Genomic DNA, 19,711 nt, shown 5'->3' on the forward strand with positions numbered 1-19,711 from the left:
AATGCTTCAGCAGTTTTAAATTAAGAATAAAAGTACTTAATAAAATATTTTGTCATTGAATTTTCAAATTAATAAATATTTAAATTAATTTAAAACCTCCACCTCGTGTTTCTGAGTGCCTGCTTAGGATGAAGTATTCTTTTGATTCTTCTAAAGTAAAAATTCTCAGCGGAGAAGATACCATTAACAGATGTAAAATAAAATAAGTCCTGTTAATAAAAACCACTGTTCTTATCAAATAAATATGTGTTCATTTTTATTTATTTTAATCACTTCCTTCTTTCTTATGTATTGAACAAGTTTAATATAAGTTTTCTATAGTTATATACTTGATAGTACATCACTAAAATTCTTTATTAAAATTTCAAGTTTTGTAGATTAGTGTTGTGATAGAAATTCACGTGATTCTCTTTTTTTTTTCAATTAGATTCTGTTAGCTTCAGTCCTTGTATCATACCTGACGATGGGAGGTAAACATGGTAAAACATTGTCAATAAAATACACAAACGTTTTACTTTGTACAACCAATAAAACCTTTTGCGGTAATAGCTATATAGACAGAATACCCTTGTGTGTTGGATATTTCGTTAGTAGATGGTTTTTAGGTTGAAACTGTTTCGCCAATGCTTCACAGTCCATGATTTGGAAATCACTGAGCACTGCATGACAACAAGGAGAGCGAAAACTGTGCCATCAGGAAGTTAAATACATGTACCAGGCCTTGTTAAAAATAGATTTACATGTTGTGGTTGGTCATAATAGAACCAAACACTCCAGCATGTTCTGGTAGATTAATGATTGGTAGAGTTCTTGTGAATTTGAATAATAAAAATATCATAATTAGCGCCATGAAGACAACAACCAATAAAATTGAAGTCAAATCTGATTGTAAATTATAAGATACAACACTGTGCAGGTGGTGGCACTTCAACATCAAAGAATATAAGAAGTAGTCACATTCGAATGTCAAGTTCTTATGTAAGGACACTTACAATTCATAAGACCTCTTTGGATGGAGCTGTGGAGGTAGATAATGCCAGAGATTACATTACTTTCTTATGATATTTCAAGACGTTTTCTCCAATGGATTTCATGTCTTATATGAAACAAATAAAATATTTCCACAGGATGGATCCACAGGGATCTGCGTGAACTTCTGTTAAGTAAATGAAATCACAAACAAGGATACCTATTCACTGCTAAGGATTTACTCAATCTTAGATGCCCAAAATGGTTTTCAACACTTGATTTTAAGAGTGGATATTGGCAAGTAGAAGTCAACAAAGCAAATAAAGAGAAGACAGCCTTTACTGTATGAAACAGATTATAACAAACTGTTATGTGATTATATGGATTATAGTTTCGTTTGTTTTAAATTTCGCGCAAAGCTAAACGAGGGCTATCTACGCTAGCAGTCCCTAATTTAGCAGTGTAAGACTAGAGGGAAAGCAGCTAGTCATCATTACCCACCGTCAACTCTTGGGCTACTCTTTTACCAACGAATAGTGGGATTGACCGTCACATTATAACGCCCCAAAACTGAAAGGCGAACATGTTTGGTGTGACAGAGATACGTACCCGCGACCCTCAGATTACGAGTCGAGTGTCGTAACCACCTGACCATGGATTATATAGTTCGTCTGCTACATTTCAATGAGTAACGGAGCGTACTTTTTGAACTATCCTGGAACATTGTACTCACCTACTTGGGTGATATATGTATATATTGGAAGCCTTTTGTAATGCTCGTATTTGCTAAAGCATGTTCTAAACTGTTTGAATGAAGAAAACTTTAGACTGAATCCCGAAAAGTGTGAATTATTCTTTCCATGATGAGTTTCTTGGGACAAAATAGTCAGCAGTGAGTAAGTGTCCAGAGATCAATAGAATATTGACTGTGACCAAAATTAACCAATATCAGAGAACCTACGTAAAGTACAGGACTTCTTGGACTGTGCTCTCACCACCCTTATTTTGTAAAATATTTCTCAACATAAATTATTTGAAAAATCAGGTAAGGTTTCTTGGATTTCTTACTGTAATCGAGCATTTAAGAAACTAAAGGAATTGACCAATACCAGGGCTGTTCAAAAAATACGCGGACTGACGTCATAAAACAAAATGTACTTTATTTAAAAGTTACAGGTCTGGGACCCCTTCAAAGTACTCTCCTCCCCAACGCACACACTTATCCCAACGGTGTTTCCACTTGTTGAAACAGTCCTGGTACGCTTCTTTTGTAATGTCCTCCAGCTCCTTCGTCGCATTTGCCTTAATATCGGGAATCGTCTCAAATCTTCTTCCTTTCAAGGGTCTTTTGAGTTTGGGAAACAAGAACAAATCGCAAGGAGCAAGGTCAGGTGAGTAGGGGGGTGGGGAAGAACAGTGATCGAGTGTTTGGCCAAAAACTCACGAGTTCTGAGGCACAAATTTCGCAGCAACGCGGTGCATCTTCAATTTTTCTGTCAAAATCTCGTAACAAGATCCAACTGATATCCCACACTTTTCAGCAAGCTCCCTGACAGTCAGACGTCGAGTTGCCCGCACCTGGGTGTTGATTTTGTCTACGTGTGGGTCGTCAGTTGATGTGGAAGGACGTCCAGGACGCTCATCATCTTCAATGGACTGTCGACCATCTTTAAAACGTTCATGCCACTTGAAACATGCCGTACGATTCATAGCAACATCACCATAAGCCGTGTTAAGCATAGCAAAAGTTTCAGTCGCAGATTTCCCAAGTTTAACACAAAATTTTACAGCAAGTCGTTGCTCCTTCAGGTCATTCATTCTGAAATCCGCTAAACGAAAAAATTGCACTTCACTTAAAACCGCGTAGCTATTACACAATTTAAGATATTTGCAATCGGGAAATGGCGTCGTAATCAGCTGATCTGTGCGAACCTAGCGACACCAAGCGGATTCCCCTGGAACCAACTGGAGCCGCGCAATTCAAACAGTCCGCGTATTTTTTGAACAGACCTCGTAATACTGCATAACCAACACTGGAAGATCCATTAATTTTTAATACAGATGTCAGTGATTATGCAGCAGCTTTATTGCAAGTGCAACACGAAAATATCACGTGATTGCCCACCGTAGCAAGATAAATAAATGCTGCTAAAAGCCACCCTATGTTATTTAAGCCTTAAGTCATTTTCTTCATTATCTTTACAGACAAATGTTTAAACTACAGACATATTATGCAGTACAAGAGTTGTTGGTGAAGTTTCACATCGCAGAAGGCCAGAGAACAGGATCGTTCCAAAAACTCCTCAAGTATAACTTTAATATTGTGCATCACTCTAGATGGTACCATAGAAATATATTATCTTGAAGTCCATGTATTGTTGAAGAATGCAAACACTGTGAAAATAAAAAGGTATAAGATAGTAAAGACTATTAACCTAAAGTACACCAGAGTATAAGCCTAGATATGGCATATACAAATGATGGTGAATAACTAGTGTGGTGTAACACTGAAAGGTGCTCAGACAAAAGAACTTCAAACCAATTTCGTAATGGCTGAGAAATAGTTTGGCGCGCTGCGGGCGCGAACCCGCGACCCTCGGATTACGAGTCGCACGCTTTACGCGCTAGACCATGCCAGGCCAGAAATAAAGCTACAGCCACACATTTAAAAAATGTAATCCTTACTTTGGCCTACAGACAAGAGTATAAGACAGCCAAAGTAGAGATTGAATGTCATAAATGTGTGATTGTGGTTTTAATTCTTGTTTAATTATTTCTTGTAGCAGAATCTCCATTTTCTTTTACATTTAATAATTAGTTAATACTCTTTTTTGTTTACTTTTTTATTTTATATCTCTATAAAGTTTGTACTTTACCTTCAGAAACTATCACGCGTCTATCCATTCACATGTACTGCTGTCAGTATTGGGTTGAACTGGATTTAAAAATATTTAAGTTCGTGTATGACATGTTCATCATTTATAACAAATCTGTATATATTAATTGGAATATCGAAAGTGGATACGCCAAGACAAATCAAATAAGATGGAGAAATCTTGTAATAATAGTCCAAGCCCTCTAGGTGTTATCCCCGCTGACGCGGCAAGGTTGGTAACAGACGAAACAGTTGCTCTTTTAGAGGTTTTGAAATGTTATACTGAAAGTGATAACAACATTTTTGGGCATATTATTAGTATATATGCGCATAATATATCGTAACCAATATTCTGAATTGTCGCTTCTTTTACTTAGGAATTCAAGATGGTGGTTTATTGTTTAATATATCGTAAACAATATTCTGAATTGTCGCTTTTTTTACTTAGGAATTTAAAATGGTAGTTTATTGTTTAATATATCGTAACCAATATTCTGAATTGTCGCTTTTTATACTTAGGAATTCAAGATGGTGGTTTATTGTTTAATATATCGTAATCAATATCCTGAATTGTTGCTTTTTTACTTAGGAATTCAAGATGGTGGTTTATTGTTTAATATATCGTAACCAATATTCTGAATTGTTGCTTTTTTACTTAGGAATTCAAGATGGTGGTTTATTGTTTAATGTATCGTAACCAATATTTTGAATTGTCGCTTTTTTACTTAGGAATTCAAGATGGTGGTTTATTGTTTAATATATCGTAACCAATATTCTGAATTGTCGCTTTTTTACTTAGGAATTCAAGATGGTGATTTATTGTTTAATGTATCGTAACCAATATTTTGAATTGTTGCCTTTTTTATTTAGGAATTCAATATGATGGTTTATTGTTTAATATATTGTAACCAATAACGTTCGTGCACGTTATGTAGAAACCTAGCAGAAACGCGCCCAATGGGCAATTGTTTTTGCCGGTAATTAGTATTCGTAGTATTCATACCTAGTTATAAAAATGTTGTAAATAAATTACCAATACTTCTCAAGAATAATTATTTTTTCTGGTAGGTACTGCGCGGGAAAAATGTTCGGATTGCACTCTTTACTCAAAATGATTCATTATACAGAGTTCAAACTTTTCATAACTTTTGCTAATATAAAGAGGCCCGATATGGCCAGGAGGGTTAAGGCGTTTGACTCGTAATCTGAGTGGGCGTGGGAGCGTTATAATGTGACGGTCAATCCCACTATTCGTTGTTAAAAGAGTAGCCCAAGAGTTGGCGGTGGATGGTGATGACTAGCTGCCTTCCTTCTAGTCTTACACTGATAAATTAGGGACGGCTAGCGCAGATAGCCCTTGTGAAGCTTTACGCAAAATTCAAAAACAAACAGCTAATATAAAATCCATTATTTTTATATATTAAAATTGATACAGTTTATTAAAGAAATATTTTTGTAAGATCTCCAGTTTTTAGTACAAAAATATAATGACCCATCATGCGCACTTCTATTTAAAGTTGTAAAGACAGTAATTATATTGAAAAATATATTCTCTTGTAAAGAAATTGTTATTATATATATATTTATATGTTACATGTTCCTAGTTATGTTCCTAATTGTTGAATCTTGAATACTCAGTGTGAATTTTTAAAAGGTGTTTGTTTGTGATGTAACTTAATAGATGGCGCAACATTTCATAGCCTCTTACATATCTTGTGGTTGCACAATAGATGGCACTATTATATTTAGTTGTTTGTTGTTGTTGTTTTTTGGAATTTCGCTCAAAGCAACTCGAGGGCTATCTGTGCTAGCCGTCCCTAATTTAGTAGTGTAAGACTAGAAGGAAGGCAGCTAGTCATCACCACCCACCGCCAACTCTTGAGCTATTCTTTTACCAACGAATAGTGGGATTGACCGTTACATTATAACGCCCCCACGGCTGGAAGGGCGAGCATGTTTTGGCGCGACTCGGGCGCGAACTCGCGACCCTCAGATTACGAAGCGCACGCCTTAACGCGCTAGGCCATGCCAGGCCATTATATTTAGTATTTAATCACATAGATGGATAGGTAGATAGCCACCGTGCCATCGCTTCATTACGGTAAGAACCATTGAAGACAGAAACTTCCTCTTAAATACATGTGACAACTTAATATTTTATTGAAAAATTGTAAACAGGTCGGTGAGAATTTCTGTTACACCAACAGCCCAGGCACCACTGTGCCTCTTCTTGATATTACAAGGATAGTTGTCGTGGAGCTGCTTTAACCTTTTGCACTTACCAGGTCATCTACAACCATCTGGGCAACTGAAAATATGAGTAATCTATTTGTTTACCGTATTTATCCAGAACAAAATTCTCTAGTGCTTTATGTGAGGGGAATGATGGCTGTTCCTGCTACCATTGACCAAAACTCGTGTGCAAGTAACAAATGGGTTATTTCTTGGGTCCTTATTTTATCTATTCATGTTTAAAGTATTATATTATTTTTAAAATTGATATTAAAGGTTTGTTCTAATTCAAATAAATCTTGTAATTTTCTGCTCAACATTCGTACGAATTCACAGAGTAATCTAAATATATGTTAGTTAAGAACACATAGAGTAATCCAAATGTATGTTAGTTAAGAACACATAGAGTAATCTAAATGTATGTTAGTTAAGAACACACAGAGTAATCTAAATGTATGTTAGTTAAGAACACACAGAGTAATCCAAATGTATGTTAGTTAAGAACACACTCTTATATATTTATTTGATCCTCAACTATGTATCAGCTATAGAGGACAAGACCATCACCATTGATATGATTAAATTTTCACATCAGTATACTTTGATAATGAACAGTGACATCACACATAAATCTATATTGTTCATTCCTCCTACTAGCACATCAATGTATGTACGAAAAAACAGCGCTAGAAGTGGAATCTCGGTACTTATGTTGACCAGAACACAGCTATTCCATTGTGCAGTTTTCTGCTTAGTTAAAAACAAACAAACCTTTATATTAGTGAAACATATTTTCTGTTTTAACTTTTTTATTTCGTATATCTGTTTATTTTAAGCAATAGCAGAACATTTAATTATATAATTTCTATTCACCCTTCTGATTGATTGTTTGTTTTAAAATTTCGCGCAAAGCTACCCGAGGGCTATCTGCGCTAGCCGTCCCTAATTTAGAGGGAAGGCAGCTAGTCATCACCACCCACCGCCAAATCTTAGGTTACTCTTTTAACAACGAATAGTGGGGTTGACCGTCACGCTGTAACACCTCCACGGCTTAAAGGGCGAGCATGTTTGGTGCGACTGGGATTCGAACACGAGATCCTCGGATTATGAGTCGAGTGTCTTAACAATCTGGCCATGCCGGGCCTCCATTATCGAAACTCTAGTTCTTTAATTCCCTAATAATGTTTATTTTACCTGCCTTTCAGCCACAATAATATACCATTGAGGTTCTTTAGTATCTGTGATCAGGCACCTAAACCTTCTAAATGTTTTATGTATTACTACATACACACGATAGGTTTCAGTTTCGAGTTCTTATCACGTGAAGTTCAAGAAACTGAATTTTATAAAAAAGAAACATTTTAATGTATATTATCGAGACCGATGTTGAACATCACAAAACTGAATAATAATACCTTGCATTAATTATGATAATCGAAGACTGAGCGAATAACTATTGGTTGAAACTATCTCTGTCTCAACAAAGTTATGCGAAAAAAATGCTCTTTTGCTGTTAACATATTGACATAACAAACACTTTCGACGCTTGTAACTTATTGAATTATGAACAATTCTCGTCAAATACCATTAACTGACATATAGAACACCTTCTTCGTTTCAAAGCTGTTGATACACGAAACACTTTCTTCGCACGTGAGTTGTTATTGTATAAAAAGTTTCGTCCCCTGTAACGTACTGACATACTTATTCTGTTTGTAATAATTATTGATTTAAGGAATACTGACCTTGCTCGCAGTTCTTGTAAATGTAACCCACTTTCAACCGTTCTCTGTCTGTAACGTTGTTCCTTTTCATGTAAAGCAGTGCCAGCTCACTCATAGTACACCACGTGAATCTTTATGTAAACGCACGTAACGGATCAGATAGCATGCATTTTTTAACGCGTGTCTTAAGAGAACGTAGGTGTATTTCACTCATATCTTTAAACATTCAGGAACCTATCACATTCTCACAACTTATTTACTTAGAAACATTATTTACGTACGAGTGAAAAACTCACGATCGTGCATTTTAGTTTTTACAAAAGCAATTCAAGTCCCAAGATCGATTACTCTGTATTTTAAGGTATGACATCTTGTACTTCACCATTATACCAACCTTCATGACCCGGCATGGCCAGGTGTGTAATGTACAACATTCGTCATCCGAGGTTCACGGGTTCGAATCCACATCGCACCAAACATGCTCATCCTTTTGAACAATTAATAGAAGTTATAATATTGAAGAGAGTATGAAAATAAAATGAAAAATATACTTTAACACAAAATATTCAATCTTCGTGACAACTTGTTTCTGACCAATTTGGTATCAAGGTGCTTGAAGCACATAAAAACTCAGTAAGTTGATAATAGTGAGAGATGTTTGAAACAGATGTACAGAATTAAATTTGAATATTATTTTTATGTAAACAGAACATCAAAATATGAGCAGAATAAAAATTATAGTATGCAAACAAGAAAACTGTATTACTTTTAAAGAAGCGAGGTAGTCGGGAAAGTGAACCTCGTGGAATGTACGTATTAAACCCGATGTCTTCCGTCAACTGTCCTCCCTGTGAGGAAAATACCGTGACCCTACAGTTTCCTTCCCGGTCATGCAGATACTCTTGAGAAGAGAAAAATGACGTACTGATAAAAAGCTTGGATTTAAGAATGTCCCTGTTGGTGATACAGAAATTAGTACTGGATCAATGTTAACATTTCATTTGTCAAATATTGAAATTTAAAAAAGATACCTGTATAAATAATATTCATAAAATGTAGACTGAATAAATCATGTTTGTACTATGATTAAATTAAGATCAAGGCTAGGCATAGCCAGGTGGGTTAAGGCGTTTGACTCCCCGTCGCACCAAACATGCTCGCCCTTTCAGCCGTGGGGATATTATAATGTGACGCTCAATCCCACTATTCGTTGGTAAAAAAAGTAGCCCAAGGGTTGGCGGTGGCTGGTGACGACTAGCTGCCTTCCCTCTAGTCTTACACTGCTAAATTAGGGACGGCTAGCGCAGATAGCCCTCGAGTAGCTTTGTGCGAAATTCAAACCAAGATTTTTTCTTCTTATATATCCTCAAGTTTAATAAGCATTTCAGAACCTGATAACGAGGTTATATTATGAAGTAATTAATACAGACAGTGGTAGTTGTAAGTTTAGCATAAAAAACTCAATCAGTGCAGACTAGAAATAAATATGTACGTTCACACAGTATACTATTTTATTGCTGTCGTTACTGCTACGACAGTTTAGAATTACACACTGTAATTTAATACGAATTATAATGTTTCTTCTGATATTCATATATTCTGAAGTAACATGAATGTACAGTCTTGGCCAAAATGTCTGCATGCTGTTCTTCAGTGACGTTGTTGCCTAGGTGCACCGGGTATTAACATAAACGATTGAATACGATCGAACAAACATGCACGAGTTTTTATTCTGTTGTTAAGTTGTTTTCAGCACTTGTTCGTCAAAACACACATACACCCCTGTTTTGTATGAAACGATGCGGTTTTGGCTTGTTTCCCGCTGGGAAAGCGGAAAGACTTCGGATTTACAACTCTAAAATCATGGGTTTGCTTCACACCATTCCTGGACAGTTGGACTTTTAGCACGTGACGAGGCCCGACTCTACAAAAGTACAGAGAACAGGCCGCTTATCTGTTTCGAAAAAGATTATAACAAAAGCGTGTGCGTTTATGTGTTTTTCTTATAGCAAAAGCCACATGAGGCTATCTGCTGTGTCTACCGAGGTGAAACGAACCCCTGATTTTAGAGCTGTAAGTCCGAAGTCTTACTGCTTTCCCAAAATCCTGAAACGTCATCAGTCTACTGACAGACGCCGAAAAATTCTGCCTGAGATGATCATGTTTTGGTCAGGTTAACACGTAAAGGTCGAAAGAAGTCGTACAACACCTTATGACAGGAATGACTCGGACACTTTTATTTCATAATATTCAGAAGAACAGTGAATAGGATACTGACTAAACAAGGTTATTTTGCAAGAACGGCTATCTAAATGCCACCACTAATCAGAACTCACTATGTTACAGCGTGTCAACTTACAGTTAGGACACTGGTGACATGTCATCTTTTAACATGAGTCTTGTTTCCGGTTTTGCCTGAAGAACAGATGAGAAAAGACTGTCTTTCGAACGGGGAACACCCAGAAGGTAGTGCAGTACATGTTTGGGCAGCTATACATCATGGTGAAAACAAATGTTCTTAATATCCTTCAGGAAATGTCAATTACACTTCTTACAGACATTATATGGGGAATTTATTGCTGCCATATGCTTGGGCAAGGTTTGTTAATAACTTTGTGTTCCAGGATGACAATGCCACTTGTTACAGCTCACGTATGTTAGAGTATTATCTCGACCAGGAGGACGTTATAAGAATGCCATATTTAGCAAAGTCTCCAGGTAGTAATTGCACTGAGAACAGTTAAATAAAGCTGAGCCATAAAACTGCTAGGCTCTAAAAGAGCTTATGTAGCTGAGTTGCAGATCCAGCTATTGATAAGTTAGGATGAAATCACAGCTGATTACATCAATAACCTTATCAACAGCATGCTACGTCTTTTTGCGGAAATTATTACAGCATGAGAAGGATAAACAATTATCAAATGTTTTATATGAAGTGATATAAGATTACAGACGTTATTTGTATTAATTTTGGTGTTAAAGCGATATAAGATTACGAACGTTATTTGTATTAATTTTGGTGTTAAAGTGATATAAGATTACAGACGTTATTAGTATTAATGTTGGTGTTATATATCGTCATTACGTATGTACGGTGTTGTTATGATAAGTGCAATACTGAATTATTCATCCGATAAAAGTGTTTGTTGTTGTAACAAATAGTTCATGACGTCCACAGAACTTGTCTCATTATAGGAATCACATAATTTAATTAGTATAACACGCATTTCTCAGTTTGACTAAACTAAGTGTATTTGTGTTCCACCTCATTATTTGTTAAGAAATATCCGAATGTCTGAGACAAGACTGTGTATTATCGCTGTAAAGTTACATACTATTATTATGCATATATATACCAATATATTATGCTTCTTCTATAACCAGACAGACGTGAAGTATCGGTTATTCTGAAAGCACAGTGTTTGTGACCAATGTTGCTTGGTTGCAAGTCAAAAATATCATAGAAACAGGCGGCTTGATGTTGGAAACTAGATACAAAAGTACAAGTACGTACCCTTGTATTCAGGGGTGTACAGGGAGAATATCCCCTATGTAAAAAATTATTATTGAAATTTTTTTTTAATTTTGCAAAAAGACATTAACAGCCGAATTAAAGTCGTGATGCACGAATCATGATTTACTATTATTGTCATGACGCATGAGTCAAGATTTATTATTATTTCATCGAACACCTGAACCCCATGATTAAATGTACAAACAGTTTATTCACTTACTTGTTTTGTTTTTTTAATTTCGCGTAAAGTACACAAGGGCTATCCGCACTAGCCGTCCCTAATTCAGCAATGTAAGTCTAAAGAGAAGGCAGGTAGCTATCACAACCTCTTTTACCAACGAATAGTAGGATTGACCTAACATTATAGTGTCCTCTCCACTGAAAGGGCGAACATGTTCGGAACAGGGATTCGAACTCGCGACCTTCCTAACCACAGGGACATGCCAGGCCGTACAAACAAAATAATGCATAATTCTGGTGACTTGTGAAGAAAGGCGTGTTTGATCTTAACAACCAACCAATGTGTGTCGTGAAAAGGAGTTTGTGTGAAAGAATAGAGAATATGATTGGCTTGTATGAGCTAAATACAGACTTATTACTGAACATTTTTCAAATCTCTCGAAGTCTGTATACACTGTAAGACGTGTGGACGTTCCTAGCAAATCAGTTCATGTTTTATAAGCCCACGTGGAAACTATTTGTACTGTAGATTTTAAACTGTGGTCAAACTTTGTGACTTGAACTTGTGTGTGGTGAGGTATGTTACAGAAATCAGTTTTACAGTTTGTTACAAAGAAACCAAGACTACAGTAGTGGTGCTGATACTGAGCCTCTGGCTCGAAATAAAGTTTAAGAAGTCGATGGAAGTAGTAATGTTGACTTATCCAACTTCTTCATCCTGTTCATCTACTTCGGTTAAATACCAGATGAAAAAGGAAGAGAAATATGAATGATTGTTTGTATTTATATGTACCCTGTGCGTACTCATGAGAATTTCCGACAAATTATTTACATGCACTACATAGAACAGGAGGTGTTTTAAAAACAGCCCCATTTACCAAAGCAATACCAGGAACCTCAATAAACATTCCAAATCCGAGAAATATGTTCATGCAGAAGCAGTGAATGGGGGTCTTAAAAGACCCTTACTTGTTCAATAATTAACTTCAGAAAGCAGTAGCAACAGGGAAGCGATGGTTGGATTTGTGAGAAGCATCTACTTCTTAGCAAAAGAAGAAATCCCAGATACTACGAAGTATGAACATTTCATTTCTCATTTTCTTATGCTACACTCTCTGAAACAGTAGGTGAAAAGCTTGCAAAGTGACCATTCGACATATGTAAGCAAAGCTACAGTTTGATTTCTCACGAACTGTGACGGAACTGAGTAACAAATGTTGCTCTTTAATAGTTAACGAATCGTCAGATATCAACAATGCGAGTCAGTTTTGATTTACTTTATGACTTACGGCAGTGAAGTAAAGAAAAACTTTGAGCATTACTAATCTAGCAATCACTAATTCCGAAACCATTATGAGTTTACTTGACAGAGAGCTGATGCTGAATTACAATAGAATAATTTCTTATGAGTTTACCTGACAGAGAGCTGATGCTGGATTACATTAGGATAATTTCTTATGAGTTCACCTGACAGAGAACGGATGCTGGATTACAATAGGATAATTTCTTATGAGTTTACTTGACAGAGAACGGATGCTGGATTACAATAGGATAATTTCTTATGAGTTCACATGACAGAGAGCTGACGCTGGATTACAATAGGATAATTTCTTATGAGTTCACATGACAGAGAGCTGATGCTGGATTACAATAGGATAATTTCTTGCAGTTTCAGTGATGCCGTCAGTTTTTCATAAACAATGAATGAGTGTTGCGTGTTTAAGCGGTTTTCACACAAAACAACAATTAAATATATGTAGTATAGGATCCATCTTTAGTCTTAACCAACGCTATAAATGAAATCGTGTATGTGAAGAGGGTTCTTCATGTCATCAAAGACATGCATTCATTCATCCACGAGTTATCAAATCGTGAATGCATGTTGCACGAGTTTCAGAGGTGATTGAAAGAACCTGAGGTAAAAATTCTAGAATCAATCGAAGTGCTCAGTAATTACAAATATGTTCACATCGTCCTGAGGGAACGGGTTTGAATCCCCGTCACACCAAGGAAGCTCGCCCTTTCAGCCGTGGGGACGTTATAATGTCACGGTCAATCCCATTATTCGTTGGTAAAAGAGTAGCCCCAGAGTTGGGGGTAGGCAGTGATGACTATTTTCCTTTCAGTCTAGTCTTACACTGCTAAATTAGGGACGGCTCGCGCAGATAGCCCTCGTGTAGCTTTGCGCGAAATTTAATAAATAAACAAACAATCATGTCGTCCTAATTTGTTACTGCTCAATTATACCATGTGTGGGCACCTACGTAAAGTTGGTACAAAATTACATCCTGAGGAGAAAATATCTTATTGAAGTTGGAAATTTCAGCAAAGTTTTGAAAAAGGACAAACAAACCTAAGCCTGTCATCAGTTTTCCGCAGCTTGTGATGTCGATGATAGCACATATGAGAGACATAGGGACTTAGTATGCCTTCTTAAGTAAACAAAAACAAGGAACTATATTGCTGGTGTGCAGTCGATTCTTGAAAATAAGCCAGAACGTCAAATCTTCAAAAATGTTTTAAAAGTTGTTTACACTGTGATTGAAAATATTTGTTTGTTTGTTTTTTAATTTCACGCAAAGCTACACGAGAGCTGTCTTCGTTAGTCATCCCTATTTTAGCAGTGTAAGACTAAAAGGAAGGCAGCTAGTCATCACTACCCATCGCAAACTCTTGGGCTACTATTTTACCAACGAAGAGTGAGATTGATCGTCACTTTATAACACTCCCAAGGTTGAAAGGGCAAGCATATTTGGTGTGACCGGGATTCGAACCCACGATCCTCAGATTACCAGTCGAGCGCCTTAACCACCTGACAATGTTAGGCCCTTGGAAAAATAAAGACTGCCGATTCAATGATCAAACTCATGAGTGACATCAACGTAAGTGTGCTTCCTTTTAAACTGTCCAATCAACGTGCTGTGTTCTGTGTTCCAAGTGGAACTTTAGACATCAACACACCTTTGTTCTGTGTTCCAAATGGACCATAAGACATCAACACATCTTTGTTCTGTGTTCCAAATGGAACGTAAGGCATGAACACATCTTTGTGAATGATGTGATGATGTGATGATGTGAAGAGAGGATGCAGCTTCTTTGATGGACTGTAAACTGCCTTGAACAAAAAGATCAAGATAAACATGTTGTGTTACTTGTGGAAGACAATCATTGGTTACGACGAAAACAATACTATCTGAAAGCCTGATGGCGGTGCCAGTTTCGACTGCTGAAGTTAATTGTTCTTTCAGAAGCATAAGCCGTATTTTAAAATAAGCTAAGAAACCGGATAGGACAAGACAAGTTTCAAAGATGCATCAATAGTAGCATCTAAGAGTCTGATGTACTTTCGGAGACCTTGTTATCGAAGATTATCGTCTTATACGTACGTAAAAAAAACAAGACGAGTTTGATTTCTCGAAGAGTGGCTACAGGGAACTGTCTGAACGTGGACTTTTTTTGCAAATTTTAAAAATTATATTAACGTATCTTACCCAATCACATTAAGATACGTCATTGTAAAATTCTGGAGCCAAGTATTATAATTATAACAGAGTATTTTCCATTTTGTCGAATTTTAATTCGTTCTCCCAGCTTCACATCCCTCCTCTGGTGAAAAGTTCTGGATTCAGACACTGAAGGGAATGTCTGAGATATTAAGTCGTTGATACTGTCGTAACATAAATTTACAATTTTGCTTTCTTACAATTTAACTTTCCCCCATTGTCACAGCGGTATGTCTGCGGATTTACCACGCTGAAAAGCGTTTTGATACCCGTGATGAGCAGAACACAGAGTTTTATACTTAGACGTTGTTTTATACTTAGACTACGAACATTATTTTCTGTGAAGTAAATTTAAATTGTTGACAAAATCTTATTTTTGTTAATGGTAATCACGTTTAACATTTATAAAAGCTAGTGGATAATAATTTAATATTTATTAAAATAAAATTATTTAAGTTAGAAGATAAAATGAATAAATAGAAGATGACGTCCATCAAAGTTATGATGTCAGTACGATATTTTTAACGTTAATTTAAACTAAACATATTTAACGAAAATAATTGTTTATTTGTTGTTAAGCATAATGATACACAATTGGAGGAGGAATCTCGGTGGTTCAATGATAAGTTTACGGACTTACAGCGCTAAAATTCAAGGTTCGATTTCCTGCGGTGAAATCAGCAAATCGTCAATCGTCGTTTTCCTTTAAATCAAACAACGACTACACAATGGGGTACCTGTGTTATGCCCTCCGTGGCTATTGAAACGCAATTTTTAGAGTTACAAGCCCTTAGACTTACTACTGAGAAAAGAAATACGTAAATGAAACTGAAAGAAAAACAAGCACATAACTGGAACTGAAAGGAAATAAACAATGAAAAAACAAAGAAATCAAACAATGTGTAAAAAAGCACATAACTGGAACTGAAAGGAAATAAACAATGTGTAAAGAAGCACATACCTGGAACTGAAAGAAATCAAACAATGTGTAAAAAAGCACATAACTGGAACTGAAAGAAATCAAACAATGTGTAAAGAAGCACATACCTGGAACTGAAAGAAATCAAACAATGTGTAAAGAAGCACATACCTGGAACTGAAAGAAATCAAACAATGTGTAAAAAAGCACATAACTGAAGCACATAAACCTGGAACTGAAAGAAATCAAACAATGTGTAAAACTGAAGCACATACCTGGAACTGAAAGAAATCAAACAATGTGTAAAGAAGCACATAAACTGGAACTGAAAGAAATCAAACAATGTGTAAAGAAGCACATACCTGGAACTAAAAGAAATCAAACAATGTGTAAAGAAGCACATAACTGGAACTGAAAGAAATCAAACAATGTGTAAAGGAACTGAAAGAAATCAAACAATGTGCACATAACTGGAACTGAAAGAAATCAAACAATGTGTAAAGAAGCACATACCTGGAACTGAAAGAAATCAAACAATGTGTAAAGAAGCACATAACTGGAACTGAAAGAAATCAAACAATGTGTAAAGAAGCACATGGAACTGGAAAACAATGTGTAGAAGCACATAACTGGAACTGAAAGAAATCAAACAATGTGTAAAGAAGCACATACCTGGAACTGAAAGAAATCAAACAATGTGTAAAGAAGCACATACCTGGAACTGAAAGAAATCAAACAATGTGTAAAGAAGCACATACCTGGAACTGAAAGAAATCAAACAATGTGTAAAGAAGCACATAACTGGAACTGAAAAGAAATCAAACAATGTGTAAAACTGAAGCACATAAAGAAGCACTGGAACTGAAAGAAATCAAACAATGTGTAAAGAAGCACATAACTGGAACTGAAAGAAATCAAACAATGTGTAAAGAAGCACATACCTGGAACTGAAAGAAATCAAACAATGTGTAATAGAAGCACATACATGGAACTGAAAGAACAAACAATGTGTAAAGAAGCACATACCTGGAACTGAAAGAAATCAAACAATGTAAAGAAGCACATAACTGGAACTGAAAGAAATCAAACAATGTGTAAAGAAGCACATACCTGGAACTGAAAGAAATCAAACAATGTGTAAAGAAGCACTGGAACTGAAAGAAATCAAACAATGTGTAAAGAAGCACATAACTGGAACTGAAAGAAATCAAACAATGTGTAAAGAAGCACATACCTGGAACTGAAAGAAATCAAACAATGTGTAAAGAAGCACATAACTGGAACTGAAAGAAATCAAACAATGTGTAAAGAAGCACATACCTGGAACTGAAAGAAATCAAACAATGTGTAAAGAAGCACATACCTGGAACTGAAAGAAATCAAACAATGTGTAAAGAAGCACATACCTGGAACTGAAAGAAATCAAACAATGTGTAAAGAAGCACATAACTGGAACTGAAAGAAATCAAACAATGTGTAAAGAAGCACATACCTGGAACTGAAAGAAATCAAACAATGTGTAAAGAAGCACATACCTGGAACTGAAAGAAATCAAACAATGTGTAAAGAAGCACATAACTGGAACTGAAAGAAATCAAACAATGTGTAAAGAAGCACATACCTGGAACTGAAAGAAATCAAACAATGTGTAAAGAAGCACATAACTGGAACTGAAAGAAAAAACAATGTGTAAAGAAGCACATACAACTGTCAAACAATGTGTAAAGAAGCACATAACTGGAACTGAAAGAAATCAAACAATGTGTAAAGAAGCACATACCTGGAACTGAAAGAAATCAAACAATGTGTAAAGAAGCACATACCTGGAACTGAAAGAAATCAAACAATGTGTAAAGAAATCAAACAATGTGTAAAGAAGCACATAACTGGAACTGAAAGAAATCAAACAATGTGTAAAGAAGCACATACCTGGAACTGAAAGAAATCAAACAATGTGTAAAGAAGCACATAACTGGAACTGAAAGAAATCAAACAATGTGTAAAGAAGCACATAACTGGAACTGAAAGAAATCAAACAATGTGTAAAGAAGCACATAACTGGAACTGAAAGAAATCAAACAATGTGTAAAGAAGCACATAACTGGAACTGAAAGAAATCAAACAATGTGTAAAGAAGCACATACCTGGAACTGAAAGAAATCAAACAATGTGTAAAGAAGCACATACCTGGAACTGAAAGAAATCAAACAATGTGTACACATAACTGGAACTGAAAGAAATCAAATAAAAAGAAGCACATAACTGGAACTGAAATCAAACAATGTGTAAAGAATACCTGGAACATCAAACAATGTGTAAAGAAGCTACCTGAACTGAAAGAAATCAAACAATGTGTAAAGAAGCACATAACTGGAACTGAAAGAAATCAAACAATGTGTAAAGAAGCACATACCTGGAACTGAAAGAAATCAAACAATGTGTAAAGAAGCACATACCTGGAACTGAAAGAAATCAAACAATGTGTAAAGAAGCACATAACTGGAACTGAAAGAAATCAAACAATGTGTAAAGAAGCACATACCTGGAACTGAAAGAAATCAAACAATGTGTAAAGAAGCACATACCTGGAACTGAAAGAAATCAAACAATGTGTAAAGAAGCACATAACTGGAACTGAAAGAAATCAAACAATGTGTAAAAAAGCACATACCTGGAACTGCAAACATAAAAAGCACTGGAACTGAAAGAAATCAAACAATGTGTAAAGAAGCACATAACTGGAACTGAAAGAAATCAAACAATGTGTAAAGAAGCACATACCTGGAACTGAAAGAAATCAAACAATGTGTAAAGGAATCAAACAATGTGTACACATAACTGGAACTGAAAGAAATCAAACAATGTGTAAAGAAGCACATAACTGGAACTGAAAGAAATCAAACAATGTGTAAAGAAGCACATACCTGGAACTGAAAGAAATCAAACAATGTGTAAAGAAGCACATACCTGGAACTGAAAGAAATCAAACAATGTGTAAAGAAGCACATACCTGGAACTGAAAGAAATCAAACAATGTGTAAAGAAGCACATACCTGGAACTGAAAGAAATCAAACAATGTGTAAAAGCACATACCTGGAACTGAAAGAAAACAATGTGTAGAAATCAAACAATGTGTAAAGAAGCACATACCTGGAACTGAAAGAAATCAAACAATGTGTAAAGAAGCACATAACTGGAACTGAAAGAAATCAAACAATGTGTAAAGAAGCACATACCTGGAACTGAAAGAAATCAAACAATGTGTAAAGAAGCACATACCTGGAACTGAAAGAAATCAAACAATGTGTAAAGAAGCACATACCTGGAACTGAAAGAAATCAAACAATGTGTAAAGAAGCACATAAACTGGAACTGAAAGAAATCAAACAATGTGTAAAAGCACATACCTGGAACTGAAAGAAATCAAACAATGTGTAAAGAAGCACATACCTGGAACTGAAAGAAATCAAACAATGTGTAAAGAAGCACATAACTGGAACTGAAAGAAATCAAACAATGTGTAAAGAAGCACATACCTGGAACTGAAAGAAATCAAACAATGTGTAAAGAAGCACATACCTGGAAAGAAATCAAACAATGAAAGAAGCACATACCTGGAACTGAAAGAAATCAAACAATGTGTAAAGAAGCACATAACTGGAACTGAAAGAAATCAAACAATGTGTAAAGAAGCACATACCTGGAACTGAAAGAAATCAAACAATGTGTAAAGAAGCACATAACTGGAACTGAAAGAAATCAAACAATGTGTAAAGCACATAACTGGAACTGAA

At 35.8% G+C, this 19,711-nt stretch overlaps 1 protein-coding gene across 1 annotated transcript in view; it reads right to left on the bottom strand.

Annotated features, from left to right (window-relative positions):
• LOC143229990 (tumor protein p63-regulated gene 1-like protein) overlaps window positions 1-7,930 on the bottom strand; it is a 65,066-nt gene extending 57,136 nt beyond the window's left edge. The window contains exon 1 of the mRNA XM_076462928.1: window positions 7,822-7,930. Coding sequence (XP_076319043.1) covers window positions 7,822-7,915 — 94 coding nt within the window. The 5' untranslated portion in view covers window positions 7,916-7,930. The remainder of the gene's footprint in view (window positions 1-7,821) is intronic.
• Between the last annotated feature and the right edge of the window lie 11,781 nt (window positions 7,931-19,711).

This window comes from Tachypleus tridentatus, chromosome 10 (genome assembly GCF_004210375.1).
Source record: "Tachypleus tridentatus isolate NWPU-2018 chromosome 10, ASM421037v1, whole genome shotgun sequence".
In the NCBI taxonomy this organism is placed as follows: Eukaryota; Metazoa; Arthropoda; class Merostomata; order Xiphosura; family Limulidae; genus Tachypleus; species Tachypleus tridentatus.